Source organism: Phoxinus phoxinus (genome assembly GCF_949152265.1).
Source record: "Phoxinus phoxinus genome assembly, chromosome: 8".
In the NCBI taxonomy this organism is placed as follows: domain Eukaryota; kingdom Metazoa; phylum Chordata; class Actinopteri; order Cypriniformes; family Leuciscidae; genus Phoxinus; species Phoxinus phoxinus.
This window is the reverse complement of record NC_136883.1, coordinates 23748922-23766103: the sequence shown is the minus strand read 5'-3', so window position 1 is coordinate 23766103 and position 17182 is coordinate 23748922. Positions and strand designations below refer to the sequence as shown.

General features: G+C 40.6%; 2 protein-coding genes across 5 annotated transcripts in view; one reads left to right on the top strand and one right to left on the bottom strand.

The window, feature by feature from the left end:
- Nucleotides 1-17182, top strand: part of shank3a (SH3 and multiple ankyrin repeat domains 3a) — a 363988-nt gene that overhangs the window by 4096 nt on the left and 342710 nt on the right. The window lies entirely within an intron of this gene.
- On the bottom strand, nucleotides 633-15861 carry LOC307003389 (uncharacterized protein). 4 transcript variants are annotated; one of them, XM_079621731.1, is made up of 11 exons: nucleotides 15500-15861; nucleotides 14410-14541; nucleotides 9793-9955; nucleotides 6968-7160; nucleotides 6788-6889; nucleotides 6487-6588; nucleotides 3934-4620; nucleotides 3780-3812; nucleotides 1738-3691; nucleotides 1486-1617; nucleotides 633-1312 (listed from the first exon to the last, which is right to left on the bottom strand). In XM_079621731.1, the coding sequence occupies exons 1-11, from the start codon at nucleotides 15651-15653 to the stop codon at nucleotides 1092-1094; spliced, it is 3873 nt and encodes a 1290-aa protein (XP_079477857.1). In that variant the 5' UTR covers nucleotides 15654-15861; the 3' UTR covers nucleotides 633-1091. The 4 variants fall into 4 exon arrangements, with proteins under 4 accessions (XP_079477857.1, XP_079477856.1, XP_079477858.1 ...); XM_079621730.1 differs by having other exon boundaries at nucleotides 3934-4623; nucleotides 15500-15672; XM_079621732.1 differs by having other exon boundaries at nucleotides 634-1312; nucleotides 3934-4623; nucleotides 6788-6856.

Sequence of the window (17182 nt, the reverse complement as noted above, 5' to 3'; positions counted from 1 at the left end):
CTCCCTCTTTTCATCCTCTTTACCTTCCCTCCTCCCTCTTTCCATCCTCTTTACCTTCCCTCCTCCCTCTTTCCATCATCTTTACCTTCCCTCCTCCCTCTTTCCATCCTCTTTACCTTCACTCCTCCCTCTTTTCATCCTCTTTACCTTCCCTCCTCCCTCTTTTCATCCTCTTTACCTTCACTCCTCCCTCTTTTCATCCTCTTTACCTTCACTCCTCCCTTTCCATCCTCTTTACCTTCCCTCCTCCCTCTTTCCATCCTCTTTACCTTCCCTCCTCCCTCTTTCCATCCTCTTTACCTTCACTCCTCCCTCTTTCCATCCTCTTTACCTTCACTCCTCCCTCTTTTCATCCTCTTTACCTTCACTCCTCCCTCTTTTCATCCTCTTTACCTTCACTCCTCCCTTTCCATCCTCTTTACCTTCCCTCCTCCCTCTTTCCATCCTTTACCTTCCCTCCTCCCTCTTTCCATCCTCTTTACCTTCCCTCCTCCCTCTTTCCAGTCTCTTTACCTTCCCTCTCCCTCTTTTCATCATCTTTACCTTCACTCCTCCCTCTTTTCATCCTCTTTACCTTCACTCCTCCCTCTTTCCATCCTTTTTACCTTCCCTCCTCCCTCTTTTCATCCTCTTTACCTTCACTCCTCCCTCTTTCCATCCTCTTTACCTTCACTCCTCCCTCTTTCCATCCTCTTTACCTTCCCTCCTCCCTCTTTCCATCCTCTTTACCTTCACTCCTACCCTTTTTATTCTCTTTACCTTCACTCCTCCCTCTTTTCATCCAGCAGCCGATGTCCAACACACCTAATCACTCTTCCCAGTTGTTTTATCATCTTTACATTCTCCCATCCCTCTATGACAGAAATATCACAAAGTTTAACATGACGTTTCATCCAACTTCATTGTAACTGAACAAAAAAAACTGAATAATGAAAATTAACTATCTTACTATCCTCTCCTTCATTAGCCTTCTTATACTCCAACTTTTCACTTCTAATTCGGTTTCATTCTATCCTCAAAATATTTCTACACTTTAGCTCTATTTCTTACAAAAAAAGCATAATGTGCAAAGTGTTGGTGTTTGTGCCTCCCTACAAACCACCCTTTCTTTTAAGAGTCGTGATCCTGTTCCGCACATAATTTTTCACACCAGTCCATGTTCGCTGCTTCAAAGCTTCTGGCTCTGCGTGAATGCATCTTTCACAGTCTTGCTTACCAGGAACTTTGCATGTCTTGATGAACTTCATCATGTGTCTCTCTACTGCTTTTACCTCACTGTCCTCCCATTTCTTTTTTGGAGCGTTTGAAGAACCTATGAAATAATTAAAAAGTAAATTCTCATTACAACTAAATCGGTAAGTAAAGACCAAATCAAGACTGTGTCTTAATGTGTAGATTTTTTTCTTTTGGCTGGATATTGCTGCATGGAGCTAATTCATATTTATTTGATTATTGTTGTTTGTGCAATGTAGAGATTTTTCTTACATTGATCCTCCTGTGAAACAGATTGATCAGATTGAACAGGTTGATCAGTCTCTGCTGGTGCTGTTGTCTGAGATAGGTCACTGCAATCCTCCTCATCACTTGACATGGAATCACCTTGGGCCTCAAGTTGCTCTAATTGACAAAAAAAATAACACTTTATTGCTTATACTTAGCATCTGTGACATAATTATATACATAATTTAGCAAATATGTACAGCACAAATACACACAGACAGTCCAAGTATACTCAACCATTTGGGTCGATTTCAATGTCATCAAGTTTCTTTCCTTTGTAGTCAGACAGTGTTCCTTTCTCCATGGCCATTAGGACTTTACTCATTTTTGCCAGCTGCAGTGTTCCCTCTGGTAACCGGTAATACTGTCTGTGGATTCTGATATCGTGACCAAGGAAATCAGCCAGTTGGTCTGCTTCATTCTCATCAAGATTAAGAATTTTAGACATGGTTGCTATGTGTTTCCTGAGCCTAGTTGATGACAGTGCTTCAGGGTTCTTTATGCCACATTCGCAAGCAGCTTTGTTGATGCACTCTCCTCCTCTGTAGGCAGACAATGCTCCACATCTGCCAAACATAAAGGGATTCTCTGCTGGAACACCACAAAGCTCACGCGTTTCAACGAGCAGCTCCATGGCAGAAACCATGGAAGGCTTGAGAAGCACAGGAACCTTTCTCCCTCGTTTACCACGGATCTCAACTCTTGTGAAGTGGAGACACAGCTTCCTCTCAAACTCAGACAGACAGATGGCAATGTCTTCGTGTAGCTCAGAAGTGTCCCTGCTTTTAAAAGCTGACAAAAGCATCCGGGATACTTCACCTTCTCTCCTTCGGTTGAACAGGATGACCTGGGACAGCGTGACCTTGGCTAGAGCAGTGTAGCTGTCAGCAGAAGGGCAAGATCTGAGCTTACTTAGGAGCCCATTGTGTTTCTTTTCAAGATGTGTGTGCAGGACTCTGACATCCTGAGTGAAAGGAATGATTTGTGGTGTGTTCCACTTGGCTTCTTTCAATGTAGTTATAGCACCAGCAGAAATGTACTCATTCCACCTTGCCTGGTGTATTTTCCTGAAGTCTCGGGCACACTCAGCACGCTCATGATCTCCATACATCATGGCATTGCTCTCAACAATACTAGAGATCTTGTTTAAAGAATGCCCAAGTTTGAGAGCTAAAGAAGGAATGCGGTAGGTGTTTTTCTCTTCATCGTAGCCAGACACAACTTTAACAGCTGCTATGACATGTTTGAAGTTTGCTGGTATGAAGAAGTCTACCATTGTTCTCAGTGGGGTAATCTTCCTTGCTTCAAGAAGAAGTCTGCCTACTTCTCTCATCTTCTGTCTGATGTAGTCATGTTTGCTCACATCAGACCCCATCCTGTTGAACATGTGCTCCCCCAGCTGCATGATGCATCTGTCAGTATGAACTACACGCGAAACTTCATCATAGTTCATAAAGGACAGTATTTTCTTGAACCCTTTGCTCACTTCTAAGCCGACTGGTGTGTTTAGAGCACACAGAGATCGAACTCTTTTCCTGCCCTTGGCATCATCATCTTTAGGTTTCAGGGGACAGTTTTTGATATGTTTCCAAAGGCTACGCTTGTTATAAAGCCCTTGGCAGTAAATGCAATGAATGAATTCTTTGGCTCTTTGTCTATATTTTGGACGGTAGCAGGCAATCATCTCCCCATGTCCTTGTCTCACCACATCTGTGTTGTGGGCAAAGTTGCCCCTTTTTCTAAGGAGGTTTAACTGGACTCGTCTTTCTTTGGAATGTTTTGGAAATGCTACTGCCTTTACAACCCCCACTTCGTTGCGATGGACAAATTCAAGGTGTCTTGCCATTTTTGAATATGGCTTAGAGCAATAAAGGCAATACTGCTTCTTGTTGTATGTCTTGCGTTCCTGCTTTGGTGATGGCATTGACTGAATAAAAGTTTTATCACCAGATAAGGTGTTTGTCTCTTTAGATTGGCATTTCATCTTTTTTGGTGATGGTACTGTCATAGATTGATCAGATGAACTACCTGCCTCGTTGGGAGATGTTGGATGTATCAAAGCACTTTTGACCATGTCATGTCCAGAAGAACTACCATCCGATTCATCTGAGCTGATTTTTGGTATGTAGTCAACATCGCTGTAGTCTGTGACATCGCTGTAATCTGTTTCACAGTCGGCACTTCCTGAACACTGAATGAGAGAATTTAACACTTACTCATGACAGTGGTTCCTGTAACATTACATTTCATCATATTGCAGATAGCAAAGTCATAATTACCTGTCTTTTTCTTGATGGCCTTAAAGAGGATATCTGGAAAAAGGAGAAATACAAACAAATATAAATAATATACAATTTCATATAATCTATTGTTAGTTCTACCAGTGCAATACACCCCGACCATCCCAATAATTCAGCAAATGAATCTACCCACCTCCCTTAATGAGAGTGTCCCAGACACCTGTGATGAGTGAACCACAGGTGTTGATGCAGCACAAGGTGAAGATACGGGGGGAGCAGGCGAGGATGAGGATGATGAAGGCAGTGCAGGAGAAGGCGATGAGGGCTGCGCAGGCGAGGCTGTTGGTGACGTGGGTGGCGCAGGAGAAGGCGATGAGGGCTGTGCAGGCGAGGCTGTTGGTGACGTGGGTGGCGCAGGAGAAGGCGATGAGGGCTGCGCAGGCGAGGCTGTTGGTGACGTGGGTGGCGCAGGAGAAGGCGATGAGGGCTGCGCAGGCGAGGCTGTTGGTGACGTGGGTGGCGCATAAGGCGATGAGGGCTGCGCAGGCGAGGATGATGGTGACGTGGGTGGCGCAGGAGAAGGCGGTGAGGGCTGCGCAGGCGAGGATGATGGTGACGTGGGTGGCGCAGGAGAAGGCGATGAGGGCTGCACAGGCGAGGATGATGGTGACGTGGGTGGCGCAGGAGAAGGCGATGAGGGCTGCGCAGGCGAGGATGATGGTGACGTGGGTGGAGCAGGAGGTGGTGACGGTGATGAGGACAGGGCAGGATGGCATGAGGTAGATGAGGCCACTATACAAGTGGACAAAGCACAGGGTGCCGATGAAGAGGGTGCATCAGATGTGGATGCGACTGAGGATGACTGTCTTGATTGAAACCGCTTCTGCAGATATATAAAGAGCTATTTAGCTTAAACAAGAATAACATGTACATTAACAATATTGAAAACTGTAGCAGCCATATAAGATAAGAAAAAACACTGTAGGGGTGAACAAAAAAAACAAAGAAACATGTTTTGCACATTTCAAAGCAAAGATCATTAATAAGATAATAAAACTCTTAAAAAACAAACATTTATACAAACTTTACATACAAATTGTGACAATAGTCACGTTAATAGTTACATTGGTTCATACATTAAAACTGTAAACCAATAACTAGTTAAAGGATTAGTTCACTTCAGAATTAAAATTTCCTGATAATTTACTCACCCTCACACCATCCAAGATGTCCATGTCTTTCTTTAGTGGAAAAGAAATTAAGTTTTTTGAGGAAAACATTCCAGGATTTTTCTCCATATAATGGACTTCAATGGTCCACCGGGTCAAAGGTCCAGATGTGAGTTTCAGTGCAGCTTCAAAGTCTCAACACGATCCAGCCGAGGAATAAGAGACTTATCTAGACAAACCATTTGCCATTTTATAACAAAATAAACATTTATATACCACAAATGCCCGTCTTGCACTAGCTCTGATGCCCCACACATTACGTAATCACGATAAAAGGTCACGCGGAAGGCAGGCGAAAGTACCAACCTAGTGTTTACAAAGAGAACGTGCAAAGACTAAGACAAACGCCATTTCAGACGATTTTGAAGATGGAGGAGAGTTTTTCGGCCTATCCTACCTTTTTGAACTGGAACACGCATGACCTTTCAACCTGATGAAGTAATGTGTGGCGCATCGCAGAGCTAGTGCAAGACGAGCATTTGTGGTTTAAAAGTATATAAATGTTTATTTTGTTATGGCGGCTAGTTTGTCTAGATAAGACTCTTATTCCTCAGGAGTAAGGAATTACTTTTCTTATTCTTATCGCTGCATTGAAACTCACATTTGGACCTGAAACTGTTGGACCCCATTGAAGTCACTATATGGAGAAAAATCTCCTCTTCTCCTGGAATGTTTTCCTCAAAAACAGTTATTTATATTCCATTAAAGAAAGAAAGACATGAACATCTTGGATGATGTGAGGGTGAGTAAATTATCAGGAACTTTTTAATCCTGAAGTTAACTACTCCTTTAACTAGCAGAGGTTGGTAGCAAGGCGCTACATTTTACTCCATAGCATCCTTCGGATGAGACGTTAAACCGAGGTCCTGACTCTCTGTGGTCATTAAAATCCCACTGCACTTCTGGTAAAGAGTAGAGGTGTAACTCCAGTGTCCTGGAGTCCAGAACGAACGGCTTCGGAAGGTGAGGTAAACTAACAGACAGCATACCCTGAAGACCCAGATTAATTAATTGTTTCTGTTTCTCATAATTTATCCTTTTGCAATTTTTTTCTTATTCTAAATGCAATCAACATTTGATGTGTTTGGGGAATTTGGCTAACATTTTACATTTTAAATACATTCTGCTGAAATGAACGAAATGACTCGAAAAATTATTTGTTCATTTTGATGAACGAGATTCAAATATCCGAGTCAGTAAAATGATCCGAACTTCCGACTACTATTACACACGTGTGCTGGATGAAGTGGATATGCACCTACAATCAACTAAAACCAAACCTGTAAATGCATCCTATGGTTTCCCAGTGATAAAGATCTTTTCTAGTTGAACACCTGAGCAGTCAGTGGCTGCCTGTGTTGCGCGTTCATTATTTTGGGGGCAGAGCAATGAAGGGAGGAGTGTGTTTGAGTGTCGATTTCAAATATCAACAGTGTTTCTCAGAAATCACTTACTGCACTTTTAACTAGCTGGCAGTAAACATCAGTAGATAGTTGCTTCATGTATGACATGGTTACCATTTTATTCCTTGATGTTCTTGCTTTGACTGACTGCTCATGTGGACCATTGCTGTTCACCATGTCCAATTCAGGAGAGGAATCAGAAGCTGCACAATGGGGCTGGATATCAGAAAAGAAAGCAGTGTATATCAAATTCAGGATATTTGTAAAGGACAGAAAAACTTTGTTCACATTCATTCCTCTAGCTGTCCTACAATTTATCCATCATTCCTTTCACACACAACTCTATGCTAAAAGAGTCAATAATATAATGATATAATAATAATATAATGATACAGAGGTTTTGAAGTGGACTTACCGATTTCTGCGGGCCCAAACTGCTGGCTGGCTTTTTATCAGTGGATTCTGCTGATGCTTGATTTAAAGGCTTGAGAAATATGAGACCACAATCACATGGTAACTAATCAGAATGAGAGTAAAAGATTATCATGAATTTACTGATTACTGATCAATCTCTTTAGCATTTTCTTGATAGTACCTTGATTCGCCATGGCCAATCTGAGTCTCCATAATTGTAAGTGATTTCCTCCCCTGGTAGAATGTCTCGTACAGCAAAGAGACAAAGGTGAGGTTTTCTGCTCACTTCAACGGTTCTCATTTTGCAAGTAGGAATTCTGGTCTCATCGTTGACAAGTCTTCCCAAGGACGTGTCTTCTTTAGATGCATCCATGCTACAAAGACATAACATTTCCACTCAAGACTTGTAATCTTAGTATGCTAGACATTTTTATATATATATGTATTATACACATTTTTATAACTGGTTCTGAGCTCCAGTCCTGGAAACCCACCGCTCTGTATATGTTGTATGTGTTTTAATACAAGTACTCGTGTTTAAATTCACCTTATTCAGATGATCAGTCATCATCAGAACACGGCTCTATTAACTCAACTGAGTATGTCAGGTGAAGGAGACATACAGAATGTGCAGAGAGGAGGGTCTGAGAACTAGCCTGGTAATACCAGACTCTGCTACTTCACTTTGCTTCGTAGACAGAGTCTGGAATGGCATAATAGAGAAGTGTTTTCTCTCTCGCTAGGGGGCACTTGTCTGAAGTTTAAAATCATTGGTTACCCGTAAGCCAATCAGATAAGTTTAGTTAGGACGTATGTTATGCGCCTGTACAGCCACATCGAACCACAGACATCATGCATCGAACTCAAATCTATGATCGAACTTCCACTGTAAACCTGCTGTAAACACATGATGATGCGAGCGAAATACCGGAGTGAACATGGCTGTAAACGACTTTTGCAGATTATGCGTCGTTAATCTACGCATCCACGGTACAATCACGGCCTCTAAACTTATTTTTGACAGAGTGAAACAAGAAAATATTTGTAGCCAACTCTCAAATTTAGGATATCTTTTAAACTCAGCCAGTGCCGCTGCTAGCCATTTCGGTGCCCTAAGCATAATTCCTTTATGATGCGCTCTACCCCGAGAAGCTTCATGAGGCACACGCGCGCGGTCTCTTGCTCGCTCTCCCTCTCTGCCGTGCACGCGCAACGCGGTTTGGAGCACAGTCTCTGTCTCGCGGGCGCGATCGCTCTAGATTCCGGAAATTTTAACTAATTCGCGGGCGTCAGTGAGCCGCTATCAATATGCGGGAGACTCCCGGAAACACTATTTTTTTGGTGCCCCTTCAGCTCTTGGTTCCCTACGCACAGCGCGTGGTGGGAGCGGCGGCACTGGTTCTCTATAACAGAGCGAATTGCATCCCGTGTCTCGTTTCGGTTTTCGATTTCTCTAACCTACAATGTAAAACTCGGCGCTTAGCGTCTACGTCACGGCTCTCAGCCCACACTCTGTTCGTTGATTGGTCCGGCAGTCCGAAGGCCGGTGGAAAACTGAAAGATAGGCCGCTATCTCAGACTGACTACAGGAGCGAAATGAAATTAGCGGAAGTAGGAAGTCTGACGTAGTCAGGCTATCTGAGAACCACTGATCTATATGATAGTTCACTGCAGCATCCTCTCAGTTCTCAGATAAACGCATCTAAAATTTACCATTTTGTTCTCTTTTGCGAATACAGGAAAAACAAATATTGATGACTCAAGGAAACTGCACTCAGTACTCTTCGTGTCAGTTCATGGTGAATTTTAAGTATTAGGGTGTGTTCACACCTGGCATGTTTGTTTAGACCGTTAGTGCTGTTCATTTGAATAAGTGTGAACGCTGCCATCTGAACTAGGGCTGCACGATATGAGGAAAAGCTGCGATGTGCGATAACATTGTTTAATATTGCGATAACGATATGACTTGCGATAAATGTGATTGTTAACTATACTGTTCCCATGTCTTAGTGCTTTAATAGGTTCTTTGCGTGATAGGTCAAACGTTTATTACCTGCCTGGTTCAGAATACACGATTTTAGCGCGATTTTGGCACGATCCGTTTGACGTATGGGTGTCGTGGTGATTCGTAATAACGACAACGGGCGTCGGGACGCAAGATTTGATCGTTTCATCTCGTATAGTGTGTCAAAGTGGGCGACAACCTACGTCGCGTCTGCGATGCTTCACGACAGAAAGACTATAGCATGTTTAATTCTTTAACGGTCCTCCACGACGGGTTGAATATGTGAGCGAGGCGAGACGTGAGTGAGTGCAATAGTGAGTGTGTGTGCACGCCAGTGAGCGTGTGAGCGTATGTGTGTGTGTGTGCGTGCGTGAGTGAGCGAGCGAGTGAGCGAGGGACAGTGAGTGTGTGTGTTTGTGTGTCTGTGCGTGCGAGTGAATGTTTGCGAGTGAATGTGTGTGTGTGTGACGGCACGCGATGACTGGTCGGAAAGCAACGTGTAGTCTGACATGTTTCTTGTCCACGACAAGATTTTAGGAGTCAAAAACGTGTAAGTTAGTGCTAATCTGAACCAGGCATTATTCATCGTGTCAGGCTGTCTGTTGCGATGTGTTCATCGCCGGAGTTCATATCGCGATGACGATGAAAATTCGATGTATCGTTCAGCCCTAATCTGAACCCTGGTGCCACCAAACAAACTGACCGAGACGCTGAAAAAATGTGTCTCAGTTGGCTTCCAAACGAACTCTGGTGCAGTTCGAATGAAATATTAACGTAACATGGACCAGAGACATGTAAACAACCAAAAACAGGAAGATGTGACCCTAAAAGGACAGACTGGTCAAGCATAACATGTTTGACGATAGAAATGCCAATCTGAACATTAAGCGTACACGGACCAAACGAACCAAGCGAACAGAACTACAGGCATGAACTAAGTATTTTACAGTTCCAGATATTTTAGCATCCCTACTACATCAATCCAACAGTTCTATACTCACCACCAATTTTTGCCATGCCACTGAAAATCAAACAGGAACGTGTTCTCAGCTTCAGTGTAGTGTTCAGTTCGGTCAAGACTCTCCTGTGAACTCAGAAGTTCACCTCTGTATTCAAGAACAAAATCACCTCTGAAGAAAGCTCCAGCGGTGAAAACTCCACGACCTAAAGAGGAGAAATAGCTTCAGTTTCTTTAATGTCAACTATTATTTTGATTATTACTAAAAGTTCTCAACCATATTATGTACATTATATGATGTAAAAGGGAAATTACTGAAGGAAAATAGTCAATAGCCAGGCTAATCTCGAAGCATGCTTTGCTTTTTTTACTTTACATTATACTTTTAAGTCTTAAAAGTATACAGTTAAAATGTACTCAATTTTTTTTAGACAATCAATATTATCATGGCTATATATTGTTTAGAACAGAGTGCTGAAGTGATGACGTATTTTTGCAGACCAACCGGGTAGTTCACCTCCCCTGGTTCCCTCCACAAAAACCTTATAGGATTTGCAGAAAATAAGCTAAAGTTAGTCTATAAACTACACCACAGTTGCAAAACTTCAACTTCCTTATGATGAAGGTTCAACAACTCATCTAGAATGTGTCTGTGTTGCATTAATTTAAAAAACAATTATGTTTGTTTATTATTTGCATCTCTTTCGGATAGTTTTCTTTGTGGTATATGGATGTTTTATTTGGCTTCTATAGTTTAGATAAAAGTATAGAGGGTTTTTTTGTTGTTGTTGATAAATGTGCCTACAGGAACTCTAAAGCTTTAAGATCCATCTCCCTTTGTAATATATATAATGTTTTTGCATTCTTATAATGCATGTTGACTGATTGTGTGCCGTGTACATCCTTTAATCTACCTGTATAGAATAGTTTGCAAGAGTGCGATTATAAACACAACGAGGCTGTAAAAGTGACTAGATGAGTTTATCTGTTCAGTTGATGGTGTTTAATGTCCCAGACAACTTGTCTCCCATTTAGACGCTTGTTAGCAACTGTCTTTTACAAGACAAGTAAAGGCTTTTTTTTAAAAACACACAAGAGAGCATTACTGATGTATTTTATGTTGTAGAATAAACGTGATGTTTACTTGCACACCGATACGCTGATAAAAAACAACAAACAAAAAACACCTTATTGAAATAATCCATTCTGCCGTGCAAAGGCAAAGGACTGTGACTTAAATTGTGGTCGAAAATTCGTTATTTTTGGCACAATCGAGACCTCCTTTATCATGTGGATAAGTATCTTGAGTCAATTATATTGTTTTTTCAAAAAAAAGAATGGGTTGTCTTAACAGTAATTTCAAAAAGCCCACGAGAAACCAAGGCAGAACACCGTAACTCCAGTTACCGCTCTTTGGCTTTGTTTTGCAACGCTCAAATTGAGTTACGGTACTCTGCCTTTGTGTAGCCGCCCGTCAATATGAAGATACTGTGCCGGTGTTCTATCAAATAATGCCACCTATCAGATTGTACGGTGTTCTGCCTTTGTTTTACTGTCCATTAAAATTGTATTACAGTGTAGCCTGTGCACTTGGTACAGCTTCCATCAGTCCCTGTAGTTTCTGATGTCCCCAGAGCTTAGTCCTGCACAAACGCGGTCAGAACATTTAGTACGGTCTAAACCCACTCCATTGACAAACGTGCGATATCGATCGCGAAGGATATGACAGAAAAATTACACATGCCGTAGCAGATGAATACAACAAAGAACTAAAGCCCCGCCTCACCCAGATCGGGTACCGGACCTGGTTAAAACATTCATGCATCTAGCTGGCAGAGAGCCAAAACTGCACAGACGCCTTTAGCACCGCCCTGAACACCGTCGAGCCAACGCTGGACTAATAGCCTATGTCACAGGGAGTGATAATATAATGAAGCAACAAGTGCTGGTGCATACAACATCAGACCAGCTGTTACGCGAGTTATACCTACAATCACAGCGTCTGGAATAAATCCGCGGGACGAGCGAAGTGCACCACCACAATAACAGGGCAGACAGCTGAAACCACCACACACTGAAAAGACGCAGAACACAGAAGGTTGTGCTATAAATGCATTAGTCGTCGAGGTAGTCCAGAACGCACTCCCCACTGAGTCCCAAAGGGGAAATGGCATTCGTAATTTTCATGAACATACAAGGAGCGCGACACCTTCGAACACAAATCTCGGGAACCTCCTGTGATAAAGGGGTTCTCAATGTTGAAGTGTATGCGTCTTTTAGATCCACCGCTATAAACCAGTCCCCGGGTCGAATGTGCGCAACGATCTGTTTTATCATTTTGAATGCGCTTAGCAAGTCTTATGTCACTCGATACCATACTCTTTACCACAATGGAGGTATTTTGTCATGTCTAATGTATTAATAATGCCATCAGAATGCAACCAAAGCACAGGATAGTAGGGGTGTAACGGTACATGTATTCGTACCGGACCGTTTCGGTACAGGACTTTCGGTACGGTGCACATGTGCACCGAATGCAATCTGTCACGTAAATTAGGCTAGTTTTGTGTGCAGAACATACATCCATTGCGAGTTTCCACACGAACATATTAAGTGTCGGAAGTCTCCGCGTTGCACTGATTAAATCTGATTAATCGTTTTTGTGATTCAAATACATGTAAAAATTACCATAACATCTGTCTTCCTGTGTGCGGACATTTGTTTATGTTGCTGTGACAACGAAACACGTGCAAGCGCGCCTGCGTTAAGAGCGCTGACGCGCTCATCTGTGGACATTTCCGAATGCCTTTCTGTTAAAAGCGGGCTTTCCACACAAACAAACGTACATGTGTCATTAGTATGAGAAAAAAAATTTGGATTTTAACTCTCGGGTCGGGCTCGGACATAAATATCGCATAAATAAAGATCACCACATACACGGCATGCTCGCTTTAGCCCAGCCTCTTGCTAGCTAGTGTCACGGACAATATTGGTTTGAGAGTATTTTATTAGTGGAGAACTTTGCAGCAGTATTTTATTTCTTATTCTTTTTTTATTTTATATCTTTTTTATTTATTAGCCTAACGTTATATTTTATTAAAAAGTGTGTTTAAAAAAAGTGTAAACAAATTGTTAAAAAAAAGTTTATAGTAAACAACCAGCAGTTTAATGTTTTGCATTTCTTTCCCTTACTGTACCGAAAATGAACCGAACCGTGACTTTAAAACCGAGGTACGTACCGAACCGTGATTTTTGCGTACCGTTACACCCCTACAGGATAGTAATAAGTAGATGGTTATAAGTAATTGTAAATCATACAAATTAAATGCCATGATCACTAGATTTTATACAGCTGTTACTATAATTATTTTGTTAATGGTGATCAGCAACCAAATATTGATAATGTGGAAGTTACTGCCTTTTGGATGACATCTCACTTGTTGCTGACAATACAAAGGCAGAGTACAGTAACTTTAAAATAGTGGTCAAAAGTCAAGGTTGCGCTCAAGATTTTTTTATGTAAATCATTTTCATTACTAAAACATCTAATTGCAAGATTTCCAGTGTCCTACCTATAATTAATGTAAATTTGGCGGGACAACTAAAAATCTTTAAAGTAATTTTTCTCAGTTCCACACACGAGTTAAGGTCTTTTGCCTTTGTAGGGCAGCACTGTCCTGGTTTACATGCAAACCAATAACCACATAAACCACAAGACTTTATAAGTAAATCAGGTAAATTATCTCAAAACCTAAACATTCGTGTATCTGACTGTGTATTCCATATGTCATGTCAGTTGTGATGTTAAAGGTCAAGTTCTGTATTTTACACTTAAAGCCCTGTTTTCCGATCGTTTCTGACGAAATAGAACGGTTAAGTTTAAAAGACACATGCTGCTGTCCCGAGAATTTTAGGTTTATTTTCTTGGGGCCAAAAATTCTTGGGACAGGAGCATGTGTCCAAATTTTAATCTTAACCGTTCTATTTCATCAGATACGATCTGTAAACAGGGCTTTAAGTGTAAAATACCGAACTTGTCCTTTAAATAAAGCCAAGTGTATTCCAGAATTTTAGCGGAAAACTTACATATTCTCCTCTCATGCAGTATCGGATGCAGTATTTTGACTGTACCCCTTCTGCATGAGATGAGAACACATTTTAAGAGTTTCTTGGGTCAAGAAAACACTCGCTCTGTCTGGATGTGCTTAAATCCACAGTATGTAAACTTTCCTGTCACACATCACACATGCTCACTTCAATAAGCCACAGAATGCAGGTGTTTACATGCAAATTTGGAATAAGGGGTAAAAATCTATCTGTGTCGATTGGCTTAAGCCGTTTATGATGACCTTAGTCTGCATTTACATGACCACAAGAACTGTCTGCTTATTATGCAATCGAGTTAAGAATGTGCAAGTAAACATTAACGTTAGGTTGATAGAACTGGAAGTGCAAACATTTAAATGTTGCTGTTTTAGGGCTCATGCCTGCAGAACTCTATTCAGGAATCTTGACTGCACAATAAAAAAAATAAAAAATATTTTTCAACTTGTGAAACATGGATATTAGTTGGCCTAATAACCATATGACTCGCCTCACATTAAATTCTCAGTTATGTAGATTAACATGATCACTAAACTGCTTAGTCATAAATACTTGCCTTTATATTTGCTGATGAACTGCTCTTGAAGCCCAGGCTTGTCGGTTTCACAGGCAATGTGGTGCTCAGCGTCCTGCAGAGGTTTTCTACGTCTTTTATTTCCCAGCATGCTGACTTTCTTTCTTGCAATGACTGGAAAAAATGTATAAAAAATATAAGGTGAATGAAATAAACAAGCATATTTAAACAATCTTGTTGATCTTACTGGATTTGTTCACCCAAAAACATACATAATTAACATACAATTACATTAATTGTTGTTCCAAATTAACCTCATGTTGTTCCAAACCTGTGTTGTGTTTTTTCTGTTCAACACTAAAGTATATCTTTATATTATATCACAGAGCTCTATTCAATGACATCACATGTGACCAGTCTACAACAGGCATTTAGATAAAAAGGGCAATGTCAATGATGCCAAAAACCATTGGTTCTTGTGTGTCCTGTGACCACAATTGACATAAATCTACTGTATATTCATATTTGATTTAAGAGCTACAGCATATGGGAGATTTTCAATAACCAGCTAGATTCATAGGGACTATTTTTAATGTGCTTTTTGTCTGCTTTGGAGCTTGAAACACAATAAAAATACTATAAAATGTCTATGTACCGTCATTGGGCAAAACAATCAATATAAAAATAATTAATAAATAAAAAATAAAAAAACATTCCACTGAATTTTGTTTATAATTGAATAATGTATTACATAAAATAAATAATATATCAAATAATAATGATGTAAAAAATTTGCTATTTGACAACACTTCTGAGAAAAACAATGACATAGTAGACTATCACTGACTCGGTTGTTTTGGTTAATTTGTAGAATCTAAAGAAGTATTATATAAAAAATAATAGCAAAATTATATTTACTGGTCAATACCTACAAGTAGACAACAAACTTTTTTCCTTATAGCAACAAATCATCAAATGAGAAGCAAGCTCAAATATAAGCGATAAGTAAATAAAACTCTAAGCAAAAAAAATAATTAAACCAATAAAATAAACATACATCTTATTAACTTTCATATTTCTCAATGCATTTAGTTATCTTATCATGCATTTTCAGGACAAGTCTTGATCTCACCTTTCCTGCGTGGTGGAGGGTTGTCGTCTGTTCTATGGTCTGTTTCGCGTCTTGTCACGTGTGCATTTCCCGGGAAAACGCATCCACGCACGGTCGACACTTGCGTAAATGACGTAGTTACGTATTTTGATTTCACGTGTTTTTGTCGTTTCATCACGTGTCGTGTCCATAGACTGTAAAAAAATAGGTCGTGTCCCACAACTAATAAATTAATGGTATTTCACATTAAAGGGCGAAGAAGCTGCTAGACCTTGTAAAAGTGCTTTAAAAACGCATAGCCACAACAGATTGTCGTCTTTTGAGCAGCACTTCTGATTAAGCTACACGTTATATACCTGTCAGTCTGTTAGTTCATCTCTCTGTCACTGCAGTCAGTCCCAGTGGGGAAGGGCGCGCGCGCGATCAGAGTCAGTGCTGTGGGGGAAGGGCGCCCGCGCGATCAGCGCTGTGGGGGAAGGGCGGCTGATCTCAACATGAGCAGATCTCAGTCAGACTGGCAGTCAGAGGCAGAGCTAGGGCTAGGGTAGGGTTAGGGTTAGGGTTAGGGTTGGATATCCAATGGCTTTTAAAATCAAGTAAGAGCAAAATAAACCTGTAAACAAACATGTAAATGTGTCAGCTTGATTCATGATCATTTTAAACATTTTATTTTCTTTTGTATGACTATACTGCTCTGTCTCTCCCCCTCCCTCCCTCTCTCTCTCTCTCTCTCTCTCTCTCTCTCTCTCTCTCTCTCTCTCTCTATATATATATATATATATATATATATACAAGGGCGTAGATTTGGTTTGAACATTGGCGGGGGGTTTTTTTTCATGGTATAAATATTGTGGGGGGGGGGGGGGGGGGGTTGTAGGGGTTATCTCCCCCACAAACTACGCCCCTGTATATATATATATATATATATATATATATATATAGAGAGAGAGAGAGAGAGAGAGAGAGAGAGAGAGAGAGAGAGAGAGAGAGAGAGAGAGAATGTTTGCTGTAACTCCACTCCTCTAGTATAGTTCTTATCAGTCGCTTTAGTACATTTCTTGAACCTTAAGATTTGCAAACCAGTAAGTGCATTTCTCAAAACAATTTGTACAAACAACAAAACACAATAGATTACCATCAAAAGCCTGTAACTTGCTCAAAATACTAGTACTAAATCAATTAATTAAATTGTGTCATTGTTTGCAAACAAGAATGTCAAAATGCTTAGTCAGGTTGTCAATATAACTGTACTCTATCAATATTTTCAGAAATAAACTATGATTTTGATGACAATGATTGAAAATGCATAAGACTGCACTTAATATCTGTATGACACACATGTACGCATTACTCTAGATGAGATTGGACAGGATTCACAGATACACTGTTGGTCTGTCAAAAAATGACTGTACAATGTCATTGCGATATAAAGAAAAAGACTATGTCACACATATACTGTATGTACGTGTGTGTGTTTTACATTATGTCTCTATCAAGTATATTTACTGTATAATGTAAATTGCAAGTAGACTGCTGTAATATAGCATTACAGTAAGTCTACAGTTTATGGTATACAGTACAGTATGTGAACACTGTCTGATTACACACCTGTTTTGTCTACAAACGCTTGAATGATTGAGGACATACATGGTTGTTTTCCAAACATTCGGCTGCACCATTCGACCGCCTCTGCCATAAGGTTAT